Here is a 17770-nt window from a genome sequence, read left to right on the forward strand (position 1 = left end):
ACACACTGAGAGCAGGGGCTGAGTCCCCTCCCCCTATCCTGTGTGGGGGGGGGGGGCATTCTCTTTACCCCCCCCCCACACTGAGAGCCGGGGCCAAGTCCTCCGCGTGTTGGGGGGGTGTGGGGGGGGGTGTCATTCGCTTTATAACCCCCCAGCAGGGGCTGGGACCCCTCCCTCCGCCGTGTATGGGGGTCTCTCCCCGCCCCCGCCCGGGGCTGTGACGTGACGCGCCGTGGCAGGGGAGGGGCTATCTCCCGGCGGGGGACAGGCCCTGCCCCCGGCTGCGATGGCGCCAGAGCCCCGCAGCGCGGGCGGGAACGAGCCCGGACACTCCCCGCCCGCCCGCGCTCGCGCCTCGCCTCGCCTCACCTCCGCTCCGACCCCGCTCCCGGCGCCCGGCTCGGCCGCGATAGATGCGCTCGGCACGTTCAGGCCGCGAGCCGCGCGTCATCGACCCGCCGGGCTTGCTTGGGGGGGGGAGACGGCTCGTCAGAGAGCCCCTCCCCTCACAGCCCCCAGCATGGGGGAGCTTAGTCCCGCCCACAAGCCCTGGGCGCGCGGCCTTTCCCCTCACAGCCCCCAGCATGGGAGAGCTTAGCCCCGCCCACAAGCCCTGGGCGCGCGGCCTTTCCCCTCACAGCCCCCAGCATGGGGGAGGGGCACCCTTCATAGCTCCTCCCCCCCCCCTCCAGCCTCACACATGCTGGGAGGGGTAGGGACACTTCTCACAGGGCCCCCACCTTCACCCACTTCCCTCTCACAGGGGGAGCACAGCCCCCCCTCCACACACAAGCTAGCTCTTCCCCCCCATGTCTCTGGCTGGGGAGGGGCAGGCAGTGATCCCCCCCCCCATGCCCTCGCTGAAGCCCTGGGGCCCAGCTGCCCAGGCCCTGCCCTCTGGACGGGACCCTGGCAGGGCGGGCAGCCCTCGCCCCGCTGTTCCTCCGAGAGCCCCAACCCCAGGCGTCCTGTGTTCACAGGGGAATCCTGGCCCCCAGTTTAAAAAGGAGCTTCTAGCCTTCGCCGCTGTGGAGAGAAGCTTGAAAACGTGGCTCCCAGGGGGAGGCTGTGAGGCCAGAGGCCAGAAAGAGCCCAAGCTGTCCTGAGTTTAAAATCACAGGGTTCTCAGGATTTTTGAACCCTTGGTGCCCACAAGGTTGCTGTGAGTGGGTCCATCTGCACTGATGTCATAGGAGGCCCCCACTGCAATACGCTCCCTGTCACCCAGGACGTGGCCGTTCTCTTGTGGCGTGCAGATAGGACCCTCAGTCACCAAGCCAAGGCCTGGGTATGGCCCATGCACACATGTCACTACAGTCCCTTCTCCACTGCCTGGTGGAAATGAGCTTGTACCACATTGCAGCACAACCCGGCCCCAATCCTGCAATTAGATCCACAGGGCTGGGCCCAGGGCCATCCCTAGCCATTTGGATGCCCTAAGCAGCCCCAGGCCTCCCCCCCACCAGAGTCTGGGAGGCAGGAGCTGTGGGGGGCACTTTTGGAGGCCCCACAGGCCCAGAGTGGCCCGGGGGATTAGCGGGGGGCTGGGAGCAGCCTGCTCTGCTTCCCTCGCCCCAGCCGTGTCACTCGGGGGAGAGGTCTTGGGGGAAGGTATCCCGCCCCGCATTCACCGGCAGCGGCGGGAAGCGGAGCAGCCCAGCCCCAGCCCGCTCTATTCTGCCAGCTCCCAGCCACGGCACTCCACTTCCCACCGCCAGTGAGTCCAGGGGGAACCTTTCCCTAACCCCCACCCCCAGCGACACGGCTGGGGCCGGGGCAAGGGAAGCGGAGCAGGCTGGGGCCACGTTGCTCTGCTTCCCGTGCCGGTGTGGGGGAGCGATCCTTTCCCCAATCTCCCCGCACTCACCAGCGGCGGGAAGCGGAGCAACGCAGCTGGGAGCTGGCAGAGTGGAGCAGGTTGGGGCCGGGTTGCTCCGCTTCCCGCTGCTGCCGGTGAGTGCGGGGTCACTTGGGGAAGAGGTGGAATGGGGGCGGAGCAGGGGGGAAGGGTAAGAGGTGGGGCCCCACAACCCCCATAGGGATGGCCTTGCTCCTTGCAGTGGGAGCAGCCTGTGGGGAGGCCGGCCGGGTGATAGGGCTGGTCGCCGGGGCTGGTGCTGCTGCGTATGCAGCACACAGCTGCCTAGGGCACCATGAAATTTGGGGCAGTTTGGTGTCCAAAATTTCATGGTGCCCTACGCAGCTGCATATGCCTAAGGACGGCCCTGGCTGGGCCCTTTGGAAGGGTCTGCTTGAGTGGATTAAATTGCAGGATAAGGATCCTAAATTGTACCAATGCTTGTAATAATAGTGTACATATGTTTCTTAGTATCAGAAGCATCTATAGTAGAACCTCAGAGTTATGAACACCAGAGTTATGAACTGACCGGTCAACCACACACCTCGTTTGGAAACAGAAGTATGCAAGCAGGCGGCAGCAGAGACCCAAAAGAAACAAAAACAAAAACACACCAAATACAGTACAGTATTGTGTTAAACATAAACTACTAAAAAAAGGAAAGCTTAAAAAAAGATTTGACAAGCTAAGGGAACTGTTTCTGTGCTTGTTTCATTTAAATTAAGATGGCTAAAAGCAGCGTTTTTCTTTTGCATATTACAGTTTCAAAGCTGTATTAAGTCAATGTTCAGTTGTAAACGTTTGAAAGAACAACCATAACGTTTTGTTCAGAGTTATGAACATTTCAGAATTATGAACAGCCTCCATTCCGGAGGTGTCCGTAACTCTGAGGTGTTACTGTATCTCTCTACCTCTGTGATGTAGGATAACAGAAACTGCATTAATTTAAAGATCTCCATGGAGGTAGGAGCTGGAGGGCTGTTCATAATAATTATGAATACCTTGTACTAGATTCACATTGCTAGTAAGCCTGCAAAATGTACAGAATGAATAATGCCCCAGATAGTTGTCAGTTTACAAGTTGGATAACTAGCTGGTAGAATACAGCTCGATACACACGGGGACATACTCAGCATAGCAAGAATGCTTCATGAAAACTGCTTGGACTTTAAGGGTATGTCTACACTGCAATAAAAGACCTGTGGCACGGCCATGGCTGGCCCCAGTCAGCTGACTGGGTCTCGGGCTGCGGCACGAAAAAATTGCAGCGCAGATGCTCTAGCCCAGGGGTGGGCAAACTTTTTGGCCCAAGGGCCACACTGGGGTGGGGAAATTGCTTGCTGGGCCATGAATGTAGGGCTGGGGCAGGGGGTTGGGGTGCGGGAGGGAGTGCAGTGTGTAGGAAGGGGCTCAGGGCAAGGGGTTGGGGCACAGGAGGGGTGTGGGATGTATGAGGGGGCTCAGGGCAGAGGGCTCTGCGCGCCTGTGGGTACCTCCCCCAAAGCTCCCATTGGCCACAGTTCCCCGTTCCCAGCCAATGGGAGCTTCGGGGGAGGAACCCACAGGAGCAGTGCACAGAGATCTCTGCCTCCCCTCCCCCAGGGGCCGCAGGGACGTGGTGCCGGCCGCTTCCCGGAGCAGCACAGGGCCCACGGCACCACAGGGGTGGCAAATCCGCAGGCCGGATCCAAAACCCTGAGGGGCCGGATCTGGCCCGCGGGCTGTAGTTTGCCCACCCCTGCTCTAGCCCAAGCCTGAATGTCCACTTGGGTTGCCAACTTTCTACTTGCACAAAACTGAAAACCCTTGCTCCGCCCTCCTCTGAGGCCCTGCCCAGGCCAGGCCCCGCCCCTTCTGAGGTCCTGCCCCTGCTCACTCCATCCCCCCTCCCTCTGTCACTCGCTCTCCCCACCCTCACTCACTCGCTCATTTTCACCGGGCTGGCTCAGGGGGCTAGAGGGGGTGAGGGCTGGGAGTACGAGCTCCGGGATGGGGACAGAAATGAGGGGTTCAGGGTGCGGGAGGGGGCTCTGGGCTGGGGCAGGGGGTTGTGGTAAGGGGTTGGCGTGCGGGGGCTCTGGCTGGGGGTGCAGGCTCTGATGTGGGGCTGGGGATGAGGAATTTGGGGCACAGGAGGGGGCTCAGGGCTGGGGCTGAGGGGTTTGGAGTGCGGGAGGGGGCTCTGGGCTGGGGCAGGGAGTTAGGGTGCGGGGGGGGTGAGGCTCCAGTTGGGGGTGCAGGCTCTGGGGTGGGGCTGGGGATGAGGGGTTTGGGGTGCAGGGGGTGCTCCGGGCTGGGATCGAGGGGTTTTGAGGGTAGAAGGGGAATCAGGGGTGGGGCTGAGGGATGAGGGTTTCGGGGTGCAGGAGGGTGCTCCGGGCAGGGGATCGAAGGGTTTGGAGGGTGGGAGGGGCAGCGTGTGGAGCCTCCTGGCTGCCCCTCCGCATAGAAGCTGGAGGGGGACATGCCAGCTGCTTCCCGGGAGCCTCATGGTGCGGGGGCTAGCAGGGAGCCTGCCAGTCCTGTTGCGCAGCGCAGCCAACCGGACAGTCAACGGCCCGGTCAGTGGTGCGGACTGGAGCCGTCAGGATCCCTTTTCGACCAGGTGTTCCAGTCGAAAACCGGACACCTGGTCACCCCAATGTCCACACTGCAATTTTTAGCCCTGCAGCCCAAGCTTCTTGAGCCCAAGTCAATTGATCCAGGCTCAGCTTTGGGGCCACAGGTTTTTTATTGCGCTGTAGACATACCCTAAGAGTTTCTTGGAGGAGAAGAGGGAGGCTGTTTGACAAATAAACTGGGAGGCTGCCCTAAACATAAGGCACCGCATGAAAGAAGGTCCCAGAATTAGGAGTGAGTGAAGGAGCAATAGTCACTCTGGAGAGAAGCTTGAGCTGAGCATCTTTTGATTAAGGCACTGGACTGGAACTCAAGAAATCTGGGTTCAATTTCTAGTTCTGCCACAAACTTCTGTGTAACTTTGGGCACCAATTTAGGAAAACACTTAAGCACATGTTTAAATGTGATTGACTTAAAAGGGACTTAACTGCTGTGAAAGTAGAATAAATTATATTGTAAAAATAGAATGGATTAAAGAAATGCTGTATGTTCCTTTAAGCAGGAATAAGGAATGAAATTATTAGTTGTCAGGAAGAGAAACATTAAGGTATGAAACAACGGGTCCACTTAGCTAATGGTGGGACATTAACAGGAGATCGGTAATAGTTAGTAAGGAAATAAGATATGTATATCTAGCCCCAAGTAAACTTATCAGTTCTGCTTCCTTTTGTTATCTTGTTAAGTTCGCGCCCTTTTATCTGTATAAATAAGATAGTTTGAGTCTTGCATGGTGCTCACATTATCTGGGTGTATTAGCAGAGCGCTTTGCTAATAAACAGAGTGGTCTGACAAATTGTGAGTCCTGAATCTGACTTTGACACTGCCCAATCAAGAAAACTGCAGAATCAGGTGGTTAATCTCGCTGTGCCTCAATTACTCATTTGTAAACTGGAGATAATACTTCCTGCCGTGGTCTTGTCTTCTTGAGTTATAAACTAGTTGGGGCAGGGACTGTCTCTTCTGTGTTTGTAGAGTTCCTAGCAAAATGGGGTCTTGGTTTGAGTATTTAGGCAGGAACTGTAATTAAAACAATGATAATCGATGTCCTGCAAAATTCTGCTTTGGGGACAACCCCCATGAAAATCTTTCTGCTGCTGTGTTGCATGTATAAAGAATGTGTGGTAGGCTAGGATTAGTATTTATGATTATGAATCTTCCTTTGATGGATCACGTATTGGCCTTTACCAAAGGCTGGCTACTGCACTTGATAGGTGAGCCAAGAGTCTGCTTTGCTGTGGCAAATTATCTGGTCCTAACGAAATATCAATCCTGTCTAGCATGTGGGCATCAGGTACTTGCATTCTGGGGGATTTTCTCAAGCGAAATTGCAGTGACGAACACACATCAGTATAGCAAGTGGGGAGGCTCTGTGCCCCTCCACTTTTGTCTCTTTCCATCACAAGCATATTAGCACTAATTTCTGCGCCTGCTGCTTGATGTGTCTAGAAAAGGGTAGATGCATGTGTAAAGGGAGAGCATGTGGACCGGCGCATTCTTATCTTTTCTTTGAGGGAAAGAGCATACCCTTTCTCAAAAAACCAACAACAACAACGAGTTCTTGTGGCACCTTAGAGACTAACAAATTTATTTGGGCATAAGCTTTTGTGGGCTATAACCCACTTCATCAGCTGCATGGAGTGGAAGATACAGTAGGCAGGTATAAATATACAGCACATGAAAAGATGTGAGTTGCCTTACCGAGGGGGGGGGGGGTCAGTGCTAACGAGGCCAATTCAATCATGGTAGATGTGGCCCATGTTGACAAGAAGGTGTGAGTATCAACAGAGGGAAAATTATTTTTTGTAGTGACTAACACGGCTACCCTTCTGAAACCTACCCTTTCTCAGGTGCACTTTTTAGCAGTTGTGAACATAAAGGCTTTAACGGGACAAATATTAAGTGTTTATTTAGTTACAATCTTTATTTACCTGAAGGGGAGTTTTGCCTGAGTCAGTCTTGAATAACGACTGCAGGGTTTGTCTTCAGAAAGATTCCAGTGTCTCACTTCACTGAGTTTTGAGGAAAGCAAAAGAATGTTGTATGACATACAGTAAGTCCCCAAAATGGGTTGTGCTGCAACAGTGAGTCATGGCCTCTCAAAGCGCCAGTGACTTATACATAATTGCAGTATGCCCTCTTCTCAGATTACCATTACAACCATGAGATTGTAACTTGAAATGCTGATCGGAGGTAGAAGCAGCAGCCGGGAGGGACCCTGGACTGAATTCCTGGCAGACTTAAGCTGTTTTCATAATTTTCTGCACATCAGTGAATACTTATGTATATTGTGCACATTATTTAAAACTCTATGCGTGTTTAAAAATGTCACTATAGATTAGTGCACTGTGTCCTTTGCACATTTCTTAGGTCCCTGATATGATTTCTTTAATAGTATGTGAAAATGCATTCACTGGAATGAAAAGTCTGAATGATCTTTCAGAGTTAATTAGCCTTTTTTTTAAAGATATATTTTGAACGTTTCTCATGGCTGCACAAGAAATGCAAATTTGGATTGAAAGTGTGTTGGCGATTAATGATCCTTTATGCACAGAGCCCTGCGTGGATATAACATTTGTATCTGCATCCGAGCCGCACGCCGCAAAAACGGTCCGTGGATATCTGCGGACTTGCAGGGCTTTATTTATGCAGAATCCTTAGCCTTTTAATTGACTGTCTACAGAGGTATTATACGATAATGATGTTTCCAGCAGCCCACAGTTCAATCTATACTAAAACAGAAAGAAGAAAGAATCCTATAAGGATGAACACTTGCCCTCTTGCTTTGCCGCTCTCCCCCTCCCCCCCCCATCAGGTATGTGGACCAAGGCATCCTCTCCTACTTCAAAGTCTGAGGGAGCTCTCGCCACATCTCTGCAGCATTTGAGAGCAGGCCCCTGCTGACCCTGCTATTACCACTGAAGATTAGGCAGTGACAGAGGCAACACTCTCTACCCTGCCTTGGTCACTCCAAATCTGTAATGATCTCTGTGAAGATGGACCCCTGTGCCCATGCAGAGCCCAACTGACTGCAGTGGGGCCATCACAGGGCTCCCTGACAGATTGAGGCCTCAGGGATGACATAGGACAGTTGGACTTTTCCTCCCCCTCTTGTACCTATGCAAAGCTGTAGTAACTCTTGCAGCCCCAGTGTGAGGTTGTGGGAAGAGGGACAGATTCTGGACAAGGAATAGGAGAGTGCAGGAGGTGGGGACCTTATTTACAAAACATTTCTCTCCAGTTCTTGATTTGCATCCCCCAGTCGCTCAGAGGGGTTTTGGTATTACAAAGTAGGCAATCCTCTGTTTAATTTACTGCAGGTCCAGTATCCATGACCTGTAGTGCAGCGGAAAGTATATGAGAGAAAGAATCAAGAGGTTTACCAAGGTAGTCTGAAAATAATACAATCGGCACGTGGCAGAGCCAACACAACTACAGTATTTTTGCATCATTCAATAAGTTTAACATCCTAAAACACTGTCATGTTACTCATAAAAGGCACTGGAGGGTGCTCCTGTCATCTAATGCTAGCTTTCCTAGCCACAATTTTTTTCTCAGTGAATACACACACTCTCTCTCTCTCTCTGACCTTGTTAATACAAGCCATAGCAGAAAATGACATGAAAAGTATCGTAACGAACCTGCTTATATCATGATCTGTGGAACTGGGGTCAAGAGGGCCAGTGTTTCCTGGAGGGACTGTTATTGACAGGACACCAGTGGAACAGGGAACCTGGGGAATTAGGCTGGCAGCAACTCAGCCACATGGACAGGACAGTCCACAGGTGGACAGCCACCTGTCCAGGTTGTCCTGGGATCATCCTGTTTGAGGTAGCCGTCCTGGGACTTCTGAATGGGTGCTCAGTGCACATGGCCAGCTGTCCCAGCTCAGATGTCCTATTGGTTTGTATCTCAGGGCAGGTCTACTACACTACCCGCCTGAATCGGCGGGTAGAAATCGACCTCTCGGGGATCGATTTATCGCGTCCCGTCAGGACGCGACAATCGATCCCCGAATCGACGCTCTTACTCCACCAGCGAAGATGGGAGTAAGAGCCGTCGACAGGAAGCCGCGGAGGTCGATTTTGCCGCTGTCCTCACAGCGGGGTAAGTCGGCTGCGATACGTCGAATTCAGCTACGCTATTCGCGTAGCTGAATTTGCGTATCTTAAATCGACCCCCGCCTGTAGTGAAGACGTAGCCTCAGAGGTGGCAAATCGCATCACAGGGCATAATAAAGTTACACTTGTTCTACTTAACCTACATTCAGCTACCTCTTTGTGAATGAAACACGGTTGGCTCCTTACTGGGTACTGCACTAACCCCCCCAGGCATCATCCAGTTAGCAGAGGGCTCCATAATTGCTCCAGTCTGGGAAAGGGAAGTTAGGGGGATTTGGCACCAGAGGGAGCGGGAGCAGCAGTGACAAAGCCAGGCAGTTTAGGAGCTGGGACCGAAGGGCTGAGAACCAACCTGGGATGCAGCCCTTTGCTGGCAAGGGGGCCCCTGGTAGCTGCAGCTGGTGGATAACCTAGTAGCCTACAAATAGAGAGCTGTGTGAATGGGCCCGAATGAGGCTACCGATGTGGGATAAAAGGACTGGATTCTGTCCAGGGGAGCTGCAGGTTGATGCATGATTGCCTCCAAGGCAAGGGGTGGCCTGGATTGAGCATCCCTCGCACGGGGCTTGCAGACCCCCACCTTCATCCGACTGGACTGGAGTGCTCTTAGGGGCTGGGCTGGGGCCTGTTATGGGTTGTATCATTTGTTGTTCGTAACCCAAAGCAGTGGTGCCTGGGGAAGTTGCAGTATTTATTTCCAGCAGCCCTAGAAAAGCCTCCTTTGTTAAACATTGGCTTCTGGGAAGTGAGTATGGGCACCCACTGAGGGCCAGAGTCTGAAAGGCCTAGCGGTTGGAGTACCTACAATGGCAGGTGCTTCATAGGGTTGCCGTCCCTCTAGGATTGTCATGGAATCTCCAGGAATTAAAGATTAATATGTAACTAAAGATTATGTCCTGTGATGAAACCTTCAGGAATACGTCCCAAAAAAATAGACAACTCTCGTGCCTCAGAGCGCATGGTGAGCTCAGCATGCTACCAGACATCTAGGGGGGTACCACAACTGACCTGCAATAAGGTCAGTTACAGTATTATCAGTAATAATTAATGGCTATGGAGACCATTGTACTAGCCAAATACAATATTATAAAAGTGATTTGAACATATATTTCATTTACGCTATGGGGCGCTGAGAGTTTTGCCTGAGTAAAGAGCATAGGACTAGCCAGTTGTCAGCATGTACTGCATCTAAGATGGAGCTACTTCACGTTCCTTTGTATAACTAACTCTTCATTTGCATTAAGTGTATTTATACTGAAACTGAGAACTAACTAACTACTGGGATGTGAAAATTCAGGCCAAGATTTTTAAAAGCAACCAGCAATGTTTGGCTGCCTCATTTATGCTGTGCCCAACTTAAATCACCTGAACTTTAAAGGACAGCTGCTCAGCACTGTCTAAGAATCAGGCCCCTGCAAGGTATCTAAAGTTGGGCGGCCAAATCACTAGTCACTTTTGAAAGTCTTGTCCCTCGGGTACAGTCACTGTGAATTACCGCTGTAATGAATGTACTCTGTGTGAATTTACTATAACGTACCAAGCAACAAGTACTACTTGTTATAAACACAAAAGAAAAATATTAGAGCAAGCACATGCAATGGGGGGTGGGGAGGGAAGTGATCTCTTGTAATACATTTTTCGGTTTCTTTCCTAGTTAAAACTGCCAGGTAAACATTGAGCAATTGTTTATGACAAAGGAACTATCCATATCCGAACAGAGCAATGGTCTGTCACATCCAGTATTCCCTCTCTGGTAGTAGATTATACGTGATGCTTCAGAGGAAAGGGAAGGGAAGGATAATGCAAGTCCATTTGTGCCTTACTTCACCACGTAGAAAGGAGATGTTGGGGGTTATTCCTTTTTACCGTCAGTGTAGAATCGATCCTGTAACTCCTTGCACAGGGTTGTATTCCAGTACAAGGAAGGCATGGGCACAAGTGAAGTTAAGCACTAGGCGTATTCAGTGCCAACAGGAGGAAAGTATAGACTAGCGCTGTGGGAATAAGATTTTTTGGTTCAGGACAACCCAAAACGTTTCCTTTGATCAAAAATTTTGAAAATTAAAAAAATATATTAATAGGGAATCGTGTTTCAATTTTGAGCATTGATGTATTTTTAATTTTTTAAAATAAAATCAAAAGAAATTTCAAAATGAAAAGTTGCTTCCAACGGAAAAATTCAAGTGTTTTGTTTTAGTAATGTTGAAACAAAAACATTGATTTCCCCCCTCCCCAAGATATTATCATTTTTTAAACCAAAACAATATGCCAAAATCATCATGAATTCACAAAACATTTTAGTCAACCTGAACCTGCATTTTCCACTGAAAAAAGTTTTGTTCAGATCTAGTCTTGAGCCCTTTGTGTGCGCCTTCCCTTACTCACAAGAGCATAAACAGTAGTGAAAGTCTCAGGATGTATCAAAGTCCCAGATAGAAGGGAGAGTCTGGATTCAAACATTAACTCACAAATCACACCAGTTCCTTTAGAATCTGGCCATGATGTTTTTTTTAAAATCAGATGTTTTTGGAATTTTATTAAAATAGTGTGTGTTAGTGTTTGATAAATCAAATATAATTTTTAAATTGAGTCAAGCATCAAAAATTTCAGAAGTACAATCCAAGGAAGCCAGGTGCGTTTACTGACTCTGTAGAGTGCCATCTTGATTCGGACATAAAGAAAAAGCAACCCCCATTGTGGGGGTTAACATGGGTGGAAGAGTGAGATAGAGACCTGATCCAAAGTCCATTGAAGCTAACAGGCTCCCATTGCGCTGTGGATCAGGCCCATAATCACAGAAGTGTAGGACTAGAAGGGACCTCAATAGGTCATCTAGTCCAGTCCCCTGCACTCAAGGCATGTAGCTCTGAACCTTTGGCTCATTTGGTTACAAATTAAGATGGATTTGATGGTCTTATCTTGTCCTGTCCTCATTTGTGCACGTCAAAAACCCACCTGGACAGAACTGGCAATCTGCTCAAGAGGTGTTGTAGAGCCGCACTGCCAGTGTGTTGCACTTATTGAGGTGAATTAGCACTGCTCTGTAGGGTGACCAGACAACAAGTGTGAAAAATCGGGACGGGGGTGGGGGGTAATAGGAACCTATATAAGAAAAAGACCCAAATATCGGGACTGTCCCTATAAAATCGGGACATCTGGTCACCCTACTGCTCTGTGAGGAAGGATGTACAGCACCTGCCTGCACTCTGCCTGACCCACACCAATATTCTTAGAGCCTCCATTTTCATTAGCTTCAATAAACTTGGTAAACATAGGAGTCAAAATCCACAACCCTGGCTCAGTCCTGAATGGTACAGCTAACGTAAGCCTGGCTAACAAACCAGGGTATACTCCTACAAGAACATCACCCTGCAGTTGACTTAGCAAAACTTCCTGCTTGTTTCATTGTTCAAACAAGATTTACACAGCATAGAAAATAAACATACGCAAAATAAATCTTTAGTTGCAGCCACACAGGAAGGAATGGAGCTACTTGTCCTTACTCAAAGCATATATGCAGTGGACAAAAGCCAAATAAGAGCTCTATGCTAATACAACTAAATTCTGAGAAACTGACATGATTACAACCTAAAACATTGCCCAAAATCCATAATGTAGCCTGGACTCTGGCACTAAGATTGCCCTCCTGCAAAAATACCCAACAAGACCTTGTCCATGCAGTAGGGGTGGGATAATCATCTTTACCAAATTCCAAATATCAGACCTCAGTATCTATCAGCGAAGAGAATTATTATTGGTATTCTGGCAGTTTAGGATGTCATTCTTATTCAACAAAGCACTTAAGCATATGCTTACATCCATCTCTATTCAGCAAAGCATTAAAATTAAGCATGTGCTTTGCTGAACAGAGATAGATGTAAGCATATACTTGTGTATTTTCCTGAATCGGGGCTTCTAGTAGCACCCAGAGGCCCTAACTGGGTTCATAGCCCCATTGTGCTAGGGGCTGTACACAGAGAGAGATAGTCTACGCCCTGAAAAGATTACAGTCTAAATACACAAGACAGACAAAAGGTGGAGGGAAGAGATGACGTGAAGTGATTTGCCCCAGGTCACCTGGCAGAAGAGCTGGGAATAGAACTCTTAAGTTCCAGTATAGCATGCTATCTACGTCGTCTCTCTAAGCAAATTAATCTGGTTACGGCAATGGAGCGGGTGGGAACATGCGTGCTAAGGTGAGGGACGGGGGTAGGTGGAAGATGAGTGCTAGGAGTTGGGGTGCAGGAAGCAGGCTGGGCAGGTGAGGGGATTGTGGGCGGAACTGGACCATACTTCATATTGGCTTTCACCTCATGGCAGTGGCCATCATCAAGCCTTGTTTTTTCAGATGACTTTTGTGTGAATATGGACCTGAGCGAATTGCTGGGTTTGTGTACAGATCAAATCCAAGCAGGGGATTTGTCCCAGCTCTGTTTTCTGAGCTCAGCAGTAGGGTTTGACATTACTCTTGTAAACAGGTGATTAATTCCACTTCTTGCTGAACTGGTTGTCTCTTGCAGGAGTGCTTCAGCCAATACTGAACAGGTTGGAATGTAGTCAGGTTTTTTTTAAAAAGTGGGTTACAGGGCGTTGCTGTATGTAAGGGTCTGTCACACAACAGGGGAAACTGACAGCGCAGGAAAATCAGTGAAACTAATGGTACAGAGTGCTGTCAAATGTGGAAAGAGAACTGAAAAACAGAAATATTTTTCTTTCAGTTGCTGTCATCTTGAACACTACACTACATCATACACACTGCCTCTCAAAATGAACGACATTATATGTTTAAAGTGCTCTGCTGCCCACCCTGAAGTCTAACACGAGGGTCCTTGGTCTTGGGTTACCACCACAGCATGTCAAAAATGGAGAAAGAAGTGTGATTATTTTTTTAAAAGCATCAAGACTGCAGTCAATGCGCCTAATCTTCCATCCATTGGTGCCACTGATTTCAGATGGAGCAGGATGTATGGAATTTCTGCCCCAGATTCTATGGGAACTTGGGGAAATGCTGCCGGACTTTTAAAAAACAAATTAACTCAAAAACATATTAAAAACACCACCATATGCTTTATAAAGAGCTATTTGTCTCCTAAGACCTTGATCTGGCAAAAACTTAAGCACATGAGTAGCTTTATGGATGTGATAGTTCCACTGAGTTCAAAGTTATTCTCTCACATAAGAGGAACACTAAAAAGAAAACGTTATTTCCAATGTGAATTAATAAGAAGCAGTTCAATTTCACTGCTTTTGTTCTGTGCTTGTACAGCACCCGCATAACGTCCGTGATTGCAGCTCTTGATCTGTGCCTAATAAATAATATCCTTTTTGTTGTATCCCATTCCCTACCCTTTATCTATTTGGACCCCAATCCAGCAAACCACTTAAGCATGTGCGTACTCCCATTGAAGTTCAGTTTTTACAAATAGAAGGTCATGAACCTTTTTTTCAAAAATTAAATCTCATTTTATGTTGAAAACAATAGGAACGCTACAGGCCATCACAGACCTTAAATCGACATTAGAGCTTTTTTCTGTGGAATTGTACTTATCTTCTCTGGTGCTAGTGACCTTGGTGTTATCTTTTGAGCATGCTGCCAGCGCCAGCCATGCAGGAATCTAGGTCCAGCTGCAGCATAAAGCATGAAGCAATAGTAATACATTTCTCAATATCAACAAAACAACAGAGGCTGGTGATGCTTCTGGCGGGAAATACTCTATGTTAAATAAAGTATGCTCTGAGGACTGAGGGGCTGGGGCTCTGAACTGCCAGGCCCCTAGGGGCCGGGCTCAGCCCTGGCACAGATTAAGCCCTGTATGACAGATACCCTGCTGAAGCCCTTTGCATCAAAGCCAGTATCAAGTTAAACAGGCTTTTCTGTTTGTTTTTTAAAGGAAGATTGGTTTTTGTTTAGATCTTAAATAGAATTTAAGGTATTTAGCAGACACGCCCCCACCTGACTTACTACATGTCCTACGATAAGCCCTGATCCTCCAGTGGGCTAGTGTTAATATAGTGGAAATCCACAGCTGTACAGGCTCTGATGTGGGAGCCTGGGCCATAGACACATGGTTTGTTTATGTCAGAACACATGTCATACGGGGCATTTGTTTCTCATGGAAGGTTGGGAGTTCCTGGGCCTCCTCCCTACCCCAGTCCTAAAATGCTAAGTATTTTTGTTGTCCTGCTTGCAGGGCCGGCTCTAGGATTTTTGCCGCCCAAAGCAAAAACAATTTTGGCCGCTACCCCTCCCGTTTTTTAATTACCCCACCCCCGGGCCCTCCTCAACTCCGCCCCTTCCCCAAATCCCCAGCTCTGCCTCCTCCCCCCAGGCTCTCAAGTCTGAGAGGGAGGGGGAGCAGCGGCGTGCGAAACGGCTGTTTCGCGCACCGCGGCCGCTCGGGATCTCCCCTCCCTCCCAGGCAGCAGCAGCGGAGGTGAGCTAGGGCGCCCGCGGCACATTTTTAGGGGCGGCATTCTGGCGCTGGCCATGCCGCCCCTAAAAATGTGCCGCCCCAAGCACCAGCTTGTTTGGCTGGTGCCTAGAGCCGGCCCTGGCTGCTTGCGAATGAAAAGGGATGGATCTAGCTCTCCTGAGGACCTAAATATTGCTCCAAGCACTAGCCAGAGGCTGACGTATAACACCTAAATCAAATTAGCTGTCTTAGCTTAAATTCCCAAGGCTATTGCCAGACACTATAGGAGCTGAAAATGCTCTTAATGCAATGGAGCAGAGGCTAGGCTTGAACATTCAGATTCTGGGAGGACAGAGTTGCAGGTGTGGGTGTGAATGTCACTTCCCTGACCTCCCGGCACAGATCCCGAATACTTAGGGTCAGATCCTCAGCTGGTGAAAATCAGTGTAGCTCCACCGATGTCAGGGAAGCTATGCCAGTTTACACCAGCTGAGGATCCGGCCCAGAGGCTCTACATGGGTGGAGGGAATGTCACCCTCAGTACGCTGAGCGTGGGCACAGCAGTGTCTGTTTCAGTAGGACAGTACAGTTCACACGGTGGCACAGAGCAGTATCCGGGTATTACAGCAGCAGAGCCAGCGCTAGCACCTCCAACCCAGGGAAGGCACAGCAACGCCTCCTGGGGTCTTGAACAGCCAAAGATTTCTGCCCTCTGCTGTCTGGCTGTTTGCTCCAACTCTCTCCTTCCCCTTCCCCCAGTCTCTTCATCTCAGCTTGACTTCACTCCTGCCTCTCTTACCTTCTTCTCCTCTCCTCTGTCCCCTCACCCCGCTTCCCTTCCCATTTAACTGATCTCCTCCTAACTAACCCCCACCCTCCAAAATTGTGGAATTAATATAGCTTACACTATTTGTCTATCCCTTCCCCACCTGGGCCGTCTGGTTGAATTTGATTGTAAACTTTCCAGGCAGGTACCATCTACTATTGTACAGCACCTGGCACAATGGGGCCCCATTCTGCCTCAGGCACTGCCATAACAAACATAATTACTATTTATTATTATTAACACCATGCTTGGAATCTGAGTCTCCTACACTCCAAGTGCTACCAACAGAGCAGCGTAACTGAAATCTTTTCCACCCAAGGAGTACAGAGGCGGGGGGAATCACTTGATAAAGAAATAAAATGTCAGCTTTAGGAAGTTGCCAGATGTCCCAACGTCTGGCTATAGACTAAAACAGATGGAAATAGATGCTGTATAAAAAGGCTACTACTCTGCACATGTACAGTGCCTTTCTTCCAAGGATTTTGATGTGCTTTACAAACCAGTTACCTTGAACCTCACAGCAGCTAATCACTGTCACCATATGACAAATGAAGAAACGGAGGCACAAGAAAGCTAAGTGACTTGTCCAAGGTGACACCTGAAGTCTGATAGGAGCCAGTGACACATGAAGTCTGATAGGAGCCGGGGGGGAGAATCCTGGCCCTATGGAAGTCAATGGGAACCTCATTTAATTCAGCAGGGCTGATATTTCATCCAGCTCTCCCAGCTCTCAGGCCTGTGTTTTAAGCACAGGACCATCCTTCCTCCCCTAATATTTTCACTTCCTAACAACATTTTCGTAAGATGTATCTCCCTGAATGACAGATGACACAACAGCAACACTCGGAATTTTTCGGGCTTGCGACTTTTTGTTGTTGCTGGGTGGAAATGGCTTGTGACAAAAACAGGTGACTTTCACAGGTCTCCTGCTTTCCACAGATTATAATAAAACTCATTAAAAAAAAACCAACCCCCACAACAACCCGGCACAAATCAGCACAAAGCACAAGGCAGAGCTTCCCCTTTCTGCAGCCTGGGGATTAATTTACTCCAGTGACCTGTGTCAGATTTGCTCAGTTAAGAAAGCAAAGACACCAGGGTCATAAAGCAGCCGCATAACTTAACAAGCAAGCCAAATTCCTGCATTTTTTTAAAGCGATCTCACTACTTTAGTATATATATCTCTATATTCCTGGCCACTGCTCCTTTGTTTGGAAATAGATCTGCCTCACATGGCTGAGAAGAGGAAAGTGAGTAAGACAAAGCCCGCTCCATTCGTGTCTTGCCAGGGTGGCTGCAAACGGGGAAAGAACCCCCCCCCCCAAAACCTTTATACATGTTCCGCCTCCATTGGAGAAATGCAGATGCCAGCCCTTGATTCCCCGCAATAGCTGAGACAGGCAGGATGCTCCACCGCCCATTCAAGCGAGAGAAGCCACGTTTAAAGCAGATGCTCAGTTATCCTGTGGTCCCCCCGCCCATCCCATCCCCCTTCGCCTCCAGGCTCGCTCTGCTCCTGCGAACTCTCACTTACATGCGGCCCTCCGACGCCTTGCTGCCTGCGAGGACGCACGTTCGAGCCCATCCTGGCGAGCTTGGCTCGGTGCCCCCGTCCCGACTCAATGAGCAGAGCAGCTGGTTGCTCTCCGCCTTCAGCTGCCACCTGAATTCCATCCTGAACCCGAAGCCCCGCCCCTCTGCCCGCCAGGCTGGGGCTCTGAGTCATTCACAGATTCCTGCTGGATCTTCTTCCCCCTTGCACTTCTGGGGAGGGGGAACAAACAACAGGCTGATTTTACTTTTCCACTGAAATCACTGCAGCCTCTTCAGCTGCCAAGGAGCAGCTCATGCCAGGCTGCCTTTTCCGGAGAGCTGGCTGGCTGAGAACGCCTGGTTTGTACATTCTCAGCCCTGTCTGCCACTTCCGGGCCAATGC

At 49.5% G+C, this 17770-nt stretch overlaps 1 protein-coding gene across 3 annotated transcripts in view; it reads right to left on the bottom strand.

Moving 5' to 3' along the window:
• Nucleotides 1–17465, bottom strand: part of LOC113405319 (bifunctional UDP-N-acetylglucosamine 2-epimerase/N-acetylmannosamine kinase) — a 72270-nt gene extending 54805 nt beyond the window's left edge. The window contains exon 1 of one of the 3 annotated variants that reach the window (XM_029914323.1): nucleotides 17369–17465. In XM_029914323.1, the coding sequence (XP_029770183.1) occupies nucleotides 17369–17419 (51 nt within the window). In that variant the 5' untranslated portion in view covers nucleotides 17420–17465. Of the gene's footprint in view, nucleotides 1–369; nucleotides 473–17162; nucleotides 17182–17368 lie in introns of those variants that run through there. The other 2 variants (XM_026646418.1, XM_026646416.2) reach the window with 2 other exon arrangements.
• Between the last annotated feature and the right edge of the window lie 305 nt (nucleotides 17466–17770).

Source organism: Terrapene carolina, unplaced genomic scaffold (assembly GCF_002925995.2).
Source record: "Terrapene carolina triunguis isolate 2854851 unplaced genomic scaffold, T_m_triunguis-2.0 Scaffold35022, whole genome shotgun sequence".
Taxonomy (NCBI): Eukaryota; Metazoa; Chordata; order Testudines; family Emydidae; genus Terrapene; species Terrapene triunguis.